Source organism: Panulirus ornatus, chromosome 37 (assembly GCF_036320965.1).
Source record: "Panulirus ornatus isolate Po-2019 chromosome 37, ASM3632096v1, whole genome shotgun sequence".
Taxonomy (NCBI): Eukaryota; Metazoa; Arthropoda; class Malacostraca; order Decapoda; family Palinuridae; genus Panulirus; species Panulirus ornatus.
The window spans coordinates 11,028,120-11,044,862 of record NC_092260.1 but is presented as its reverse complement, the minus strand read 5'-3'; the positions used below and the strand labels follow the sequence as shown (position 1 = coordinate 11,044,862).

General features: G+C 44.0%; 1 protein-coding gene across 2 annotated transcripts in view; it reads right to left on the bottom strand.

Annotated features, from left to right (window-relative positions):
• Positions 1-457: 457 nt before the first annotated feature.
• fuss (SKI family transcriptional corepressor fussel) overlaps positions 458-16,743 on the bottom strand; it is a 127,121-nt gene continuing 110,835 nt past the window's right edge. For both annotated transcript variants that reach the window (XM_071683782.1, XM_071683783.1), the window contains exon 9: positions 458-3,159. In XM_071683782.1, coding sequence (XP_071539883.1) covers positions 3,119-3,159 — 41 coding nt within the window. In that variant the 3' untranslated portion in view covers positions 458-3,118. The remainder of the gene's footprint in view (positions 3,160-16,743) is intronic.

The following is a 16,743-nucleotide window of genomic DNA, read 5'->3' as shown; positions in this document are numbered from 1 at the left end:
ATGAGGATCTCTCCACACCCAGAGCAGGGCAGATGTGAGGGACACACATGCCAGTCATGTGTGACGGGTGTTATAGAGGGTGATGGCGTAACCATCAGAAGGAGGGAATTAAGAAAAGACACATAACATACACAGTAACAGAGACAAATGAACTGAGGAAAATGTTGGTATAACAGGAAAAATGCGGAGAAAAACATGGGAAAAAAGTAGATGGCAGTGGTGAGTGTACTAAATGCTGAAGCTGACATGAAAGGTATAATCTGCACAAGGATGGCCTTATAGGTAAATAAAAAGATAAACAAGTCAACCCTTGAAGAAATGTTACCTGGAGTAGACAAGACATTCAAGACAAAATGCACCTGTCTGTACACTGTGACCTTGGGAAGGTCATCCTGTTTCTGGATGAAATGTCATGCTAGTGAGGGGGAGGTGAGCTTAAGGTGAGTAGCAAGGTGGATGTGAGAGAGAGAGAGAGAGAGAGAGAGAGAGAGAGAGAGAGAGAGAGAGAGAGAGAGAGAGAGAGATTACATCATGCACTAACTCATGATGGTTCGAAATGAAAATTAGAGGCTCAGTACTCATCTATGTTTAGTCTTCTAAATAAAAATGTACATTTAAACATTTTTTTTTCTCAATAGTCTTAAGTATTAATCTCTGGACAGCAAACTTGTTGACAGCACAGCACGGCTGGATAAGGAACTTTTGTTAACATGCTTCATTATAGTACAAGAATCATTTGCTCTATAAACACTAATGTATGTACAGACAATCGCTCATGTGCAAAACAAAAATGTACATCAATTAATCATTGATAATATATATATATATATATATATGTATGTATATATGTATATATCTATAATGTTTATATACACAAACTGACATTGCATTCTATGCCTTACAACACCGTTTTCCTCTCAAGCGTATCCAACAATGAACTCAGGGTAACAGAGAGTAACCTTCTGTCATATGGTTTGAGATGTCAGACACCTCAGGATCCCGACCTGAACTGCCAAACACCCCAGAATCCCGACCTGAGCTGTCAGGCACCTCAGGATCCCGACCTGAACACTTGCAAAACTGTTATCACTTGAACACAACCTTCCAAAGCCCTTGAGGGCACAGTATGCAAAATTGAGTTGCCATTAGCACACACACCTGACTTTCCATCAGTTATATGTCAACTGCCATGATTTTTGGGTCTATTGGCAATTGCTTTCACTCCATTCGTACATGAACGCAGCATCACTATTAGGAGGAGTGAATGTTGCCTCGCCAATAAAGTGCGTCTCCACAGCCCTCCAGACCCCTGGTCTCCCCATAAGGAGGATTCGCCAGGCACCTCCGGTAATAACAACGAAGATAAACATTCCCACCACCTTCCTGCCATTCAACTCTGCCTGTCGTTATCGCTCTCGAAACTGCCTCGTTAGATCTCTCTCAAACTACCTCTCTGGGAATTTGAAATCCCCGAGACGTTCTTTCACGTTAGGTGTTGGCATCAGACGTTCCGTATGTTTCTGCATTGTCTTGTGTATTGAATCTTGCGCTCCAGTACTCGTATAAGACATCTTTATGTCTATTTTCTTCGATATAACAAAACTACAAGTACTCGGTAAGTCGTCAAGAAGTTTTAGACTCCTTGCGAGATGATAAGATTGGTCTGCTGAGGATATTGGTCTGCTGAGGACATTGGTCTGCTGAGGATATTGGTCTGCTGAGGACATTGGTCTGCCTGGGACATTGGTCTGCTGAGGATATTGGTCTGCTGAGGATATTGGTCTGCTGAGGATATTGGTCTGCTGAGGATATTGGTCTGCTGGGGATATTGGTCTGCTGAGGACATTGGTCTGCTGAGGATATTGGTCTGCTGAGGATATTGGTCTGCTGAGGACATTGGTCTGCTGAGGACATTGGTCTGCTGGGGATATTGGTCTGCTGGGGACATTGGTCTGCTGAGGATATTGGTCTGCTGAGGACATTGGTCTGCTGGGGACATTGGTCTGCTGAGGACATTGGTCTGCTGAGGACATTGGTCTGCTGGGGACATTGGTCTGCTGAGGATATTGGTCTGCTGAGGATATTGGTCTGCTGAGGATATTGGTTTGCTGAGGACATTGGTCTGCTGAGGGCGACATCATGAATGGGTGCGTGTATCCTTTCTCTGCTTGGCGAGACGGAACACCGGACACACTGCAGCCACCTTCCTCAAGTGACCCTTGGTACGTGAGGTAAGAGCTGGATGTATATATGTATACAGTGGTTAGATTGTCTTGATGACGAGTGAACACAGGAGAGGGGAAAACACTTACGATGCATCGGTTTATACCGAGAAGTAAATCGTATTCCCAAAGCCACTTTATAACACAAGCGTTCACTAACCATCAGGTTATTTCAACATTAATCGTTAGAAAATTTATCACTCATCACCAGGAAATTTGTGCATTAATCACTGGATAAACTTTACATTAATCACTGGGTAGATTTCGCATTTATCGTTTGTAATCTTTTACAAGAAAGTCACTACCAGTTGTTGTTTGTAAATGACAGTTTGTCATTTACAATTTAAAGCTTTATTGATATGATTAGTTTCTGTAACGATATTGTTATGTGTTCTTATAACAGAACCGTTTGTCGTTATTGACAGCTGGACTGACGCTGTCGCATCTTATGGACAGCAGCCAAATTCTATTCTTGCGGGCCCTCCTGCTCCCTTGTGTCTGTCTCGTGAGAACCTCCAGTACATTAAAAATCTCTCCACTTTTTGTTTTTCGCCTCCCTTCTCTATCATGAGAAATGAAAATCTTATTTCAGTTTTGTAAAGAAATTAATACATGGACTCACTAAGTCATATCATTATCAGTCTTGCGATTATCAAAGGAGAAGCTGTGGTGAGGGGAGAGGTCACGTCACGGATGAACCAATCAGGAGGAAAGCCTGGCCTTCAGAGGACCCATTGAGCCAAAGGGAGCTACCGATCACCCGGAATGCAGATGTTCTTTGGGTAGTCGGGCTTGGTTGTAGCTAGGCGGCAGAGTGTGTGTGAAGGGAGCTGATGCAGGCCCGTTTGGCCCCGGGAGAGGGAGAGAGAGAGGGGGACATGTAGCGCGGGTGGCGTCTACGGAGTCGACGTCACAGAAGAAGACGCATCCAGCCAGTCTGAAAAGAAGGAATTTAAGTATTAATGATGAGGCGCCACACCCGCTCACTGAAAGATGCTGGTCTTCAGGAGGCAATAATTTGTCACAGCTAATGATGATGATGATACTACTACTAATAATGATAATAATGATAATGATGATGATAACACCCCGGGATGTCTTCCAGAAGGGATCCTGGTGGTCCTTCAGGACCCATTTTCTAGGGGTCCCTGCAGCTCCACGTCTGCGCTACATTCAGTAGCGAAGACGAGATGGACTCTTGAAATCAGAAGTTCTCTGACGAGAGTATACTCCCACCTTTACTCTCCTGCTTACGATTTGGTCATCACCCATCACTGCAACACCGCAAACATCATGTCAGCACGTTCCAAGATCCTTCATGCCCACGATGCATCTAACATGGAGAGGAAGACACCCAGCACTTAATTGTCTTCCTCCCCTGCACGTGGACGAGCACACATCACAAGCGGTGGACGTGGCCAGCTTCCCGAATGCTGCAGGAGCCTCATAGATATCAGAAGAACTCCTGGGACAGGAAGTAAGCAAGCAAGAATATACTTACATATACTATCCTGATTGGTTGATGGTTTGGGCTTTAGCTGCCAGGGTCATTAAGCCCGTCAACGTAAGCTATATCCACGAACCGAAAAGCCCTTAATACCTTACCTTCCTCAGGTGTTAAAGATGATCATGAGACCACAGACACTCGCTCTGTATGTATCCCATGTCTAGCATGTTTACAGTGTCTAGTCATATAACCTGAAGACTAGGTCTTAAACTTGGGCAGCCCTGCTCCTAGTGTTGTCTCATTACTCTTCAAAGATTCAGAAATAGTATCATTAAGTCTCGGTATAGATAGATGACAGTAGCTGTTTATATCATCAGTTTTCACAGAAGTGTTCGTTATATTTTTTCTTCCCCTCCCACACTTGTAAGTCCACTTATCACCACAGATCCACTGTGGTGGCTAGGACAAATGTTGGTGCTTAGATAAAGGTCAATACACTACAGGAACATGAATAACTTATTGTGTGTATGAAGGGCGTGGTGGGACGGGAGGGGAGGGGAGCACGGGGTGGCTCCACCTTTACTGGATTACTGATATTTTTCGGTCATTTAATCAACGAACCAATCAGAATATGTCAGTCACCCAACAGATTAATCAGTACACACACACACACACACACACACACACACACACATATATATATATATATATATATATATATATATATATATATATATACTTATTTATTATACTTTGTCGCTGTCTCCCGCGTTAGCGAGGTAGCCCAAGGAAACAGACGAAAGAATGGCCCAACCCTCCCACATACACAGGTATATACATACACGCCCACACACGCGCATATACATATCTATACATTTCAACGTATACATATACATACACAGACATATACTATATACACCTATACATATTCATACTTGCTGTATTCATCCATTTCCGTCGCCACCCCGCCACACATGAAACGGCAACACCCCCCCCCCCCCCCCCCCGGCGCGAGGTAGCGTTAGGAAGAGACATCAAAGGCCGCATTCGTTCACTCTCAGTCTTCTAGCTGTCATGTGTAATGCACCGAAACAACAGCTCTCTTTCCACATCCTGGCCCAACAAAACTTTCCATGGTTTACCCCAGACACTTCACATGCCCTGGTTCAATCCAATGACAGCTCGTCGACCCCGGTATACCACATCGTTCCAATTCACTCAATTCCTTGCACGCCTTTCACCCTCCTGTATGTTCTGGCCCCGATCGCTCAAAATCTTTTTCACTCCATCCTTCCACCGCGAATTTGGTGTCCCACTTCTCGTTCCCTCCACCTCTGACACATATATCCTCTTTGTCAATCTTTCCTCACTCATTCTCTCTGTGTGACCAAACCATTTCATTACACTTTCTTCTGCTCTCTCAACAACACTTTTTATTACCACACAGTTCTCTTACCCTTTCATTATTTACTCGATCAAACCACCTCACACCACATATTGTCCTCAAACATTTCATTTCCAACACATCCACCCTCCTCCGCACAACCTTACCTGTAGCCCATGCCTCGCAACCATATAACATTGTTAGAACCACTATTTCTTCAAACATACCCATTTTTGCTCTACGAGATAACGTTCTCACCTTCCACACATTCTTCAGCGCTCCTAGAATCTTCGCCCCCTCCCCCACCCTGCGGCTCACTTCCGCTTCCATGGTTCCATCCGTTGCTAAATCTACTCCCAGATATCTAAAACATTTCACTTCCTCCAGTTTTTCTCCATTCAAACTTACCTCCCAATTAACTTGTCCCTCAACCCTACTGAACCTAATAACCTTGCTCTTATTCACATCTACTCCCAGTTTCCTTCTTTCACACTCTTTACCAAACTCAATCACCAACTTCTGCAGTTTCTCACCCGAATCAGCCACCAGCGCTGTATCATCAGCACACACATACACAAAAAAAAAAAAAATACTGACTCACTTCCCATATATATATATATATATATATATATATATATATATATATATATATATATATATATATATAATGTATATATCGAGGATGTAAGGCATGTGCACGAGGAGGAAGAGAGGAAAGTGAATGGTTCTCAGTGAATGTCGGTTTGCGGCAGTGATGCGTGATGTCTCCATGATTGTTTGATTTGTTTATGGAAGGGGTTGTTAGGGAGGTGAATGCAAGAGTTTTGGAAAGAGGGGCAAGTATGCAGTCTGTTGTAGATGAGAGGGCTTAGGAAGTAAGTCAGTTGTTGTTCGTTGATGGTTGATCAGCTGGTAGCTGATTTGTGTGAGAAACTGCAGAAGCTGGTGACTGAGTTTGGTAAAGTGTGTGAAAGAAAAAAAGCTGAGAGTAAATGTGAATAAGAGCAAGGTTATTAGGTACAGTAGGGTTGAGGGACAAGACAACTGGGAGGTAAGTTTGAATGGAGAAAAACTGGAGGAAGTGAGGTGTTTTAGATATCTGGGAGTGGATGTGGCAGCGGATAGAACTATGGAAGTGGAAGTGAGTCACAGGGTGGGGGAGGGGGCGAAAGTTCTAGGATCGTTGAAGAATGTGTGGAGGGCGAGAACGTTATTTCGGAGGGCAAAAATGGTTATGTTTGAAGGAATAGTGGTTCCAACAATGTTATTTGGTTGTGAGGCACAGGCTATGGATAGGGTTGTGCGGAAGAGGGTGGATGTGTTGGAAATGAGATGTTTGAGGACAATATGTGGTGTGAGGTGGTTTGATCGAGCAAGTAATGAAAGGGTGAGAGAGATGTGTGGTGATAAAAAGAGTGTTGTTGAGAGAGCAGAAGAGGGTGTATTGAAGTGGTTTTATGACATGGAGAGGATGTGTGAGGAAAGATTGACAAAGAGGATATATGTGTCAGAGGTGAAGGGAACGAGGAGAAATTGGACACCAAAGTGGAGGTGGAAGGATGGAGTGAAAAAGGTTTTGAGTGATCGGGGCCTGAACATACAGGAGGGTGAAAGGCGCCGAGGAATGGAGTGAATTGGAACGATGTGGTATACCGGGGTCGACGTGCTGTCATTGGATTGAATCAGGTCAAGTGAAGCGTCTGGGGTAAACCATGGAAAATTTTGTGGAGCCTGGATGTGGAAAGGAAGCTGTGGTTTCGGTGCATTACACATGACAGCTAGAGACTGAGGTGGACGAATGTGGCCTTTTGTCCTTTCCTAGCGCTACCTCGCGGAGGGAGGGGGGGGGGGGGTGCTATTGCATGTGTGGCGGGATGGCGACGGGAATGATTAAGGCAGCAAGTATGAATTATGTGCATGTGTATACATGTATATGTCTGTTTATGTATATATATATATGTATACGTTATATTGTATAGGTTTGTATATGTGCGTGTGTAGACGTGTATGTATATACATGTGTATGTGGGTGGGTTGGGCCATTCTTTCGTCTGTTTCCTTGCGCAGCCTCGCAAAGGCGGGAGACAGTGAGAGAGTATAATAATAATAATAATAGTAATAATAATAATATATATATATATATATATATATATATATATATATATATATATATATATATATATATATATATATATATATATATATATAAGAAAAATAGTAGTGATTAACTTTTAAGGTTGAAAATGGTTAGACGTAACCAGTGGTGTACCACAGGGATCATTGTTGGAACCGGTTCCGTTTTCCCATGTATGTTAATGATATCGATAATGGGCAGCATGATGAGATACTGAAATTCGCAGATAAGTAAACTAGAAAATAAATCTATTATTGAAATTGAACATCTGCACCTTTGGACTGGCAGACACTCCGATGGACTAGGCAAACGAAATTTGATAACGGTAAGAGCAAAGTTTTACGTGATGGTAGTATGTACGAGAAGGCCAGCTACAATATGAATTCTCTTGAGCAAGAAAAGGTAATTGAGTAATAAGACTTTGGTGTAATAATCTCTTGTGACCGAAAGCCAGGTAAGAAGTGTTTAGAAGCCATTGAGGGCAAACAAAATTCTTTGATTTTCAAGTCTGTCAGTTTAAGGAAATCAACTTCCCTTTTTACAACTCATTCTTACGTCCCCATCTTAAATACTGTCGTCATTTTTGGCCACCCTACCTGAAAAATGACTTAGTGAATGGAGAGAGTACAGTGTCAATCTATCAAGCTACCAAGATGATTCCTGGCCCGAGAAACAAAATCCTATGAAAGCAAGCGATTTAAATTCATGTAACTTAGAAAACACCAGATCAAGATGTAATCTAATGCAGGTACTAAAAGGTTTCAAAGGCTATAATAATCTCAGTCTAAAAAGCTACTTTAGATAGATTCGTCTGAATTCACTCGTTGTAATGGTACAAAGTCGTAGGTAAACGTTTCACCCCCAATAAAGCGAAGTATTTTTTCTTCAACAGGATTGTTGATTTATGGGATTTTTTCTTACCAATTAGAGTGGTTGAAAGCAGTGAGATAGAAGATACATTGAAGAACAGACTTAAGAGTTATTTAGTTTCTGTATGTTCCACGACTGATATTAATTACATCTTCTTAGTTACATAAAGCTTTGCAGGCTTTTCTTCTTGAAATATCTGTATGCCTTTCTAATCTGTGGGTTTCTGATCTCTTCTGTCGCAAACAGCCCAGAAGGACTCAGTGGCCTGCTGTTGTTTGAATTAATTTTCTGTCAGGGATTCTGGGGCAGCATATTATCATTATCATCATTATTATTCATTACGTATATCGAGAGGATTCTCCACCCTCATTACCATTACATATCGATTGCGACGATCAGCAGGACAAATACTGGTGCTTCGATAAGGGTCAATCAACTGTAGGAACACGAGTGACACATTGCAAACATGATGGGGCTCGTTGGAATGGGTGAAGCCAAAAGAAAGACCTCATCTTTCTCTTTGTTAGACTTTTAAAATTTTCACTGTCATTTTTTTCAGGGAAACTGGCAAAACATCAGTCAATCCATCCATCAGTATTATATATATATATATATATATATATATATATATATATATATATATATATATATATATATATAATATATATATATATATATATATATATATATATATATATATATATATATATATATATATATATATATATATATTTGTACACACACACACACACACACACACACACACACACACACACACACACACACACATATACACACGAATACAGTGCACATAAACGTGCACTTTCATAGAACACATAATATCCTTCAACAGCCAGAATTCGAAACCAGGACCTTTTCATGGTAGACGGGAACGCTAATGCTGGGCTATGATCGCCTCTAGCGTTCCTGTGTACTACGCAAGAGGTCCTGGGTTCGAATCCTGCCTGTTGGAGGGTATTATTAAGGGTCAACGGACTTTATTGCATTATCGTACGTGCTAATTGACAGGCTTGAAAAAGAGAGATTTTTGGATGTTAACGTGCTTAAAGGAGCAGCGGATAGGATGTCTGATCCTTTCTTGGTGGAGGCGGGTGTGAAGATTTGTAGTGGCTTTAGGAGGAGAGAGAATGGCATGAGTGGCGAGGCAGTGGTGAATGTGAGTGAGCTTAGGAAGAGGCTTTTGTAGACATACCGAGACAGACTGAGTGAAGAGTGGCATGGTGTGAGACTTAACGAGAGAGGAGTGGTAGGAAAGAAGTTTAAAGTATTTAGGAAAGCAATGCATGCATATGCGGGGAGAATGTGTGGCATGTGGAAAGTACATGAAATGGTATTTGGTAGTGGGATGAGAAAAGAGAGATGAAAGGGAAAAGAGATGTTATTTATGGACGATATATGCAGGGATGGTATGCGAATGATTGGGAGCTGCACGAGGAAAAGTGGCCGAAGGTCAAGGGAAAGATATGATACAGGAGCTGAAAAAGAGGTCAAATGAAAGATAGGATGAGCCGTAATCACGACTTATGGCCAGTCAACCAATATGTTAACCACCGAAGTACAACCCCATCTATATCACGTGACTTAACGTTTTGGTAATAATCTTTGCCGTGGAACTGTATAGAATGCTTTTTGAAATAGACGACACCAGCTGTATTACTTTTAGCGTCCATGTTGATTATATCATAGAAGTGATCAAGCAGATGTGTCAGACATGAGCCATTTCGTCGAAAACCGTGCTGAGAATCGTTTAAACGTTAAGGGATGGTCCTCTAAATGGTTTACAAATCTGCCTCGAATGATGGTTTCCATAAGTTTTCCAACTAGAAACGTTAAGCTAATTGGACGTTGATTTCCGGGCATTGACTTGCTACCCTTTTTGAATGTCGGTGTTACACTGGCAAACATCCATTCCCCAGGAACTTTTTCCGCAGCAAGTGACGTTGAAAAGAGCAGTCACGGACTAAGTAGCTGCAGGAGCTTCTGGAAGACGGGTCTTGGTGCAATTATGAGTGATATACATACACACACACACACACACACACACACACACACATATATATATATATATATATATATATATATATATATATATATATATATAGGAGAGGAGTGGGGGCGCCAGCATCGCCCAGGGGCGCCAGCATCGCCCAGGAAGTCAGTAACGTACGTCGACCGGGTAAGCTAAGTGTAGGGCAGTTACAGTGTAAGTGTTCGATGTCCTTCTGGAAGCTGCTTATCAGACGTGAGGTGTCCTGTGACATGTTGAATCGATGTATGCATTGTTGAGGTGATAGCTGGTGTTCAGCCCGCAGGCATGCGGAAATGCAAGAGATTGCAGTTTGAAATGAGACTTTACATTTGATGGGAAGGAGTTTAAGATCGGGTTTGAGTTACGGTTGTTGGGTGTGTGGGCGTGTTTTGCTAAGGTGGCGTGTACTTGGGTAAGGAGAATTTGGCAGAGAAAGTGGTTGAAGTGTGAGAAAGCTTGGGTGAGCTTTCAGTTTTTGTGTGTAAGGTGGTTATGAAGGGACTCGGAAGATAAGGTGTTGACAATGTTGCCTAAGTCGGTTGCCCAGCAAGTCGAGGTGGGATTGAATTGGTAGTAGTTTCATTTCGCTGTGCATTTGCTTAATGTGTGTGTGGTAGCTATGCGGCTGTCAAGTGTTCTATTTAGTTTTAGGTGTTTTGTAGTTTTGCTACGTTTTCCTTTGAGAGTTTGTGACCAAACACAATGAAGCATGATTTAGAGTGGAGCGAATAGAGTGTTCGCAGAGGTTAGTGAGGGACTCTTTGTCTTGTCCTAGGATGATGTCACTGAGTGTTCTGAAGCCATTTAGTTTTGTCTGTGGACTTCATGTAGATGTGTGTGGGTGGATGTTGTGTGTGTGTGTGTGTGTGTGTGTGTCATATGTGATGCCTGATGCATTCAGTATTTTGTTGAGTGAAACTGGTTAATATTTCAGGGTGATGTGATAATGAGCGTTGGAGAAAGAACATTGCCCTGGGAGACTCCGTTGTAGTGCTTTAGGGTTTCGAATTAAGGTCTTTGAGTATGACTCTAGCTTGGCGACAGGCTGTAAAGTTGACCAACCATTTTTGTCAAGGAGGATTACTTGGACACGATATTAAATGTCTTGTTGATGTCTATTGCCAAGGCAACCGCATGTAATGACTACGGATTCCACACCTAACCACCACCGCAGCAGCCGTGAGCCACTGTAGCAGCAACTACACCCCGTCACCAACAAACGACCGTCACCCCCGCCTGCACCACAGCAGGGTTGTACCACCCTCGCAACATTCGCTTATTACCATCACAACACCACCACAGATGCTCATCACATTCAACATCACCTCAGCCAATACTGAGCTCGACCACGCCAAATACACCTAACCATCAGATCAAAGGAACGTAGCCTAGCGCTCGCAACACGTTACACCACTTCCTTAGCCAACAATCGCGTCACTGCGTACATATCGCTCTTATACGAACGTACGTCATCACCAGCTGCGTACCCTGTAATACAAACAGAATACAACTACACACAAATGATATCAACCGGTAGATATACAGTGTTAGCATTTTTTATGCTAACCAGATGAATGTCATGATCGCCTCATCTCTGGTTGTATGATACACCCAAATTGCTATCGTGAAATGTACACAAAATGCCATTTTTTTGAGTTCTAATGTGCGAGTAAATGTCATGTCATTCAAATATGTGAGCAAACAAGGCATGTAGAAATACCCGGATAACGATATCATACACTGGCGTATGGGTGGCGAGAAACAAGACCAGAATTAGATCTCTGATATGGAGAGGTTTACGAGCGAATACAAATTGCTCAGCCCCATCCAACTTGTGGTGAGCAATGTGTTTGTTGCCGCAGAACCTTATCGCAACAAACTACAGTACAGTAATGCCTCGCCTCTGACGCAGGAGGACCGTGTCGTAAAGCTCTACCGGAACGAGAACGCCTTTGAGTATATCTAACCAAATTTTACGGTCCCACCAGTTCTGGCCCAGAGGTAATATAATGACAGAAAGAACGACACCAGGTGAAGACGCTACCTACACCCTAAGGTGGCCGGGAGGTGTAGGGGAAGCAGATAGATATTACGCGGGGTTAGACTTCGTAAGCCGAAGGGAGAGGTCGTCTTGTGCAGGTCCGACGGTGTGAAGCGCGTCGTGTGCACGTGCGTGCTTGCGTACCGTAAAACAGTGCTCGGGAGTGACCTGTGACCAAGGCTGTTGTAGATACGTCTTGACGCAGTAGCGCTCAGGGCTCAACGACGCTCTAAGACAGGTGTGCTGGGGGCGGTGTTTGTGGAGGGTCGTGGCCCAAGACGGCTTAAGACAGGTGTGTTTCAAGCTGTAATTTGCACTGGTCGGGGCCAAACGACCCCGTAACCAGCATGAAATGCCATGGCCACTCTTAATTAAGAGCGTCGCTATCTCTGTGTCATCGAGGCCACCCAGCTACCCTGTATGTGACCGTCGCTGATTAATGTGTGTGTGTGTGTGTGTGTGTGTGTGTGTGTGTGTGCATGTGTACTCACATGGGAGTCATGATACACATATACAAGGTTAAAGCACGAAGCAACTCGAATGTAAAAACTCTATTCCCGTAACACACAAGTAGTAATCACACACACACACACACACACACACACACACACATATATATATATATATATATATATATATATATATATATATATATATATATATATATATATACACACACACACACACACACGCACATGTCCACACACTGCTCTCCACGAGTGACAGAATCCCTCTCGCGACGTGATATTACTGCAAAAAAATCCACAATATATATTTGCAAATTTCCCACTGTGAATCATTTATTAATTTTCCAGCTTTTGGTCGGCCGCGCCGGCATATAACAACGTGTTTATTAATGTAACATAATAGTTATGTACTTGTTTAACCCTTTCTCTCGACCGTCGCTAATGGATGGCACTTTGTTGACAGTCACTGGAGCGGCAGCCGCGTGCTGTACCCTGGCTGTGTGGTGGAATACAGTCCTTCAGTGCTGTACTGAAATCCTGTACCCTTAATGTTTTACATCAAAGCCGTGCTGTGATACTGTATACGGTCGGTGAACGGCGATGCTGTATCCCAAGTCTTTACAGTGCCATGCTGCCACACTTAAGTGCTGTGCCTTACTGCTGCAATCCAGTGCTCTACCTTATCATTGTGAACAAAGGACTGTACCGGAATGCTGTATCCTTGCTCTTTAGCTTACGGCTGTATGTCAGTACGGTGCAGTGATAGTACACTCTATTGCTGTACCCTTGTTTCACCATAATGCTGTACTCCAGTGTTGTATCTGTGTACCTTGCTCCGCTATTAACATTCTGCTGTACTCTAGTCTCATATCATAATACTGTACCCTGTACTTCGCCGTGATGTCGTACATCACTGTTGTAATGTAGTGATGTACCTTCCATACCGTACCCTAGGTACATGTACCGTTATGTCGTACCGTATCCCTGTTTCACGATGCTCTAACGTATTCCTCATGGCCAGGTTCACAACATCATTAAACTCTGCTTTTCCCTGGCGCACAGGAGTCGCTCGAGCCTCTTACTTTGGTCGCGCTCTTAGAGAGCAATAAACTCTTATCAATAAACGTAGACTATTACTTGAGTGTTTGTGTTGCCGGCTCTAAACTTTGCCTGATGCTAGTAGAGAGGTTTCCTTAGCTCTTCCCGAGATAGGAGAAGGGAGTGGGAGAGAGCGTGTTTAAATTATTCCAAGACACAAATCCTCATAAACTGTGATATATCTCGTTGACATCCAATTTCCAGGGAGCAATTCATGTAAATGTGAAACGCCTTGTATACTTTATTTGTGAAGCAGATTGGCTGTCAAGGAGAATTTTATGGCTATATTAGGGAGAGTCGGTCCCATAAAGTGGGCTGGCCTGAGATAATGTTAACTGCTGCACCGGCTTATGGCTAAAGATGAGGCCTCAGCCGGGACGCCCCCGGAGGCCTGGGTGGCTTTAGCGTTGTGTGGTGCTTGTAGTAATGGTACTGTGACTCGTAGAAGGAGTTCCTGGCGGGTGCTGATGGAAGTAATGATGGTCGTAACAGTAGTGGTAGTAGTAGTAGTTGCAGTAGTAGTAATAGTAGTTACAGTCATGATCGTAGTGGTACAGGGGATTGTGGTGAGGGTGGTGGTGCTGGTTATATGTTCCACTGGCAGGAGTGGAAACGGGACTAGCGTCGTAACGATGGTGGATATGGCGGTGATAACTGCTGGGAGGTGAAACTGTCGACGTGGTGAGGACGGTAGTGAGAGAAGCACCTACAGAGGTGGTGAGAAGAAAAAAAGGAAGGAAGGAGAGTTTGCTGTGGTTGAAACGTTAGAGGAAGTATGGTGGCGGTGCTGGAAGGGGTGGATATGGTGACGGTGTTTCACAGGGTGGATATGGTGACGGTGTTTCACAGGGTGGATATGGTGACGGGGTTTCACAGGATGGATATGGTGACGGTGTTTCACAGGGTGGATATGGTGGCGGTGTTTCACAGGGTGGATATGGTGGCGGTGTTTCACAGGGTGGATATGGTGAGGATGGATATGGTGACCGGGGCTGATTGTGGTGTATGTGGTGACAAGGAAGGTGTGGTGGTATTGAAGATGGTGCTACCTGTGGTGATGGATGATATAAGTGATGATAACACTGGTGATCATCATACAATCGGTTCTCCTAACGGTAGCAGTGATGGTAAGGGTAGTGATGGGGACTTCAATGATGATGGGGGACTGCTCACACTACGGCAATCTCTCATATACGGAAAAAAGGCCAACACCTGATAATGTCTCTCAGAGCGAAATTTACCTTCTGCCCTGGTAGCGTGACTGAGGGCATAGCCCCCGATTTACATCACCACGCTATCAATAATCAAATCAAGATATAAATTTGACACACAAATTAGCGTATCCCCTGGGGACACTACATTAAACTGAACTGGGCGAGAAGGGGGAACCGATTTTCAGCGACAGACTGTGGTCGCATATTTTGAGACCGGAACTGCTAATGTTTCCGGTTTTTACGGTCACAGACATGTCCGCTGGGTCACAGATGGTCAGGATTGGGTCACCACAGATGGTCAGGGTCGGGTCACAGTTGGTCAAGTGTTGGGTCACAGTTGGACATGGTCGGGTCACAGTTCCTTCACCGGAATAGTGGACTTCCTCATACATCTTTACGTCCTCCTCCTCCTCCTCCTCCTCCTCCTTCTCCTCCTCCTCCTCCTCCTCCTCCTCCTCCTCCTCCTCCTCCTCCTCCTCCTCCTCCTCCTCCTCCTCCCTCTCCTCCTCCTCCTCCTCCTCCTCTTCCTCCTCCTCCTCCTCCTCCTCCTTAATATCACATCGCCCAGTTTCACGACGTTTGAAATTCACTGAAATAGAACACGAACCCTGATGTCAGAAATATACCCATTGTGCATAAAACGAGTTGAAGATTTAAACTGTAGATCCAGGACGCACGTTAATTGCCTATTTGATATGCAGATTACGTGACATGACAGTCGCAGAGCTTTAGGGGGACTGTCCAGATTGATTCCAGGTAAATAATACAAAATCAATGGACATGAGATCGACAGCATTTCTCCCATGATAGCCTAGGGTTGTCGACACTCCATGCGTTAATCACCAGTCCTTAGGTGTTTCCATACTACAAATCTTCAACACCAGGCTTTGGATGTGTCGACACTACATACATCCATCACATAGCCTGCAGGTGTGTCGACACCCCAAGCATTCGTCACCAAGCTTTGGATGTGCTGTTGCCTCAAACGTTCACTACGAAGCTTTGGATGTGTCGATACCATAAACGTTTATCACAGATCTTATGTATGTCGATACCACAAACGTTCATCATCAAGCTTTGGGCGTATCGCCACCACAAACGTTCATCATCAAGCTTTGGGCGTATCGCCACCACAAACGTTCATCATCAAGATTTGGGTGTATCGCCACCACAAACGTTCATCATCAAGCTTTGGGTGTATCGCCACCACAAACGTTCATCATCAAGCTTTGGGCGTATCGCCACCACAAACGTTCATCATCAAGCTTTGGGCGTATCGCCACCACAAACGTTCATCATCAAGCTTTGGGCGTATCGCCACCACAAACGTTCATCACTAAGCCCCAGGTGTATCGACACGGCAGCCGTTCATCACCAAGCTCCAGGTGTATCGACACGGCACTCGTTCATCACCAAGCTCCAGGTGTATCGACAAGACAAACGTTTATCGTCACACCTTTTGGTGTGTTGACACGATAAACGTTCATTACCAAGCCTTGGGTGTGTCGACATCACGAATGGTCATCACTACGCGTGGCACAAGATCAAGACATGATCACAAGAGGAAACATCACCTGCTTCATAACATGTATGGTAAAGGCAGGATAATATGGCAGAGGATCTTACTCCATGGGCAAGGAACGAAGGCAAAACCAACTTCCACGGGTGGCATTATCAGGATGTGATGGGGGGAAAGGGGACCTGGGGAGGTGGAGTGGTGTACCAGGACTAGAAGAGGGAAAAAGGGTCGGGCAGTCGAGTGTTGGTGGGGTATGGGAGGAAGGAGCAAGATGGAGTGAAGGAGAGCAAAGAGTGA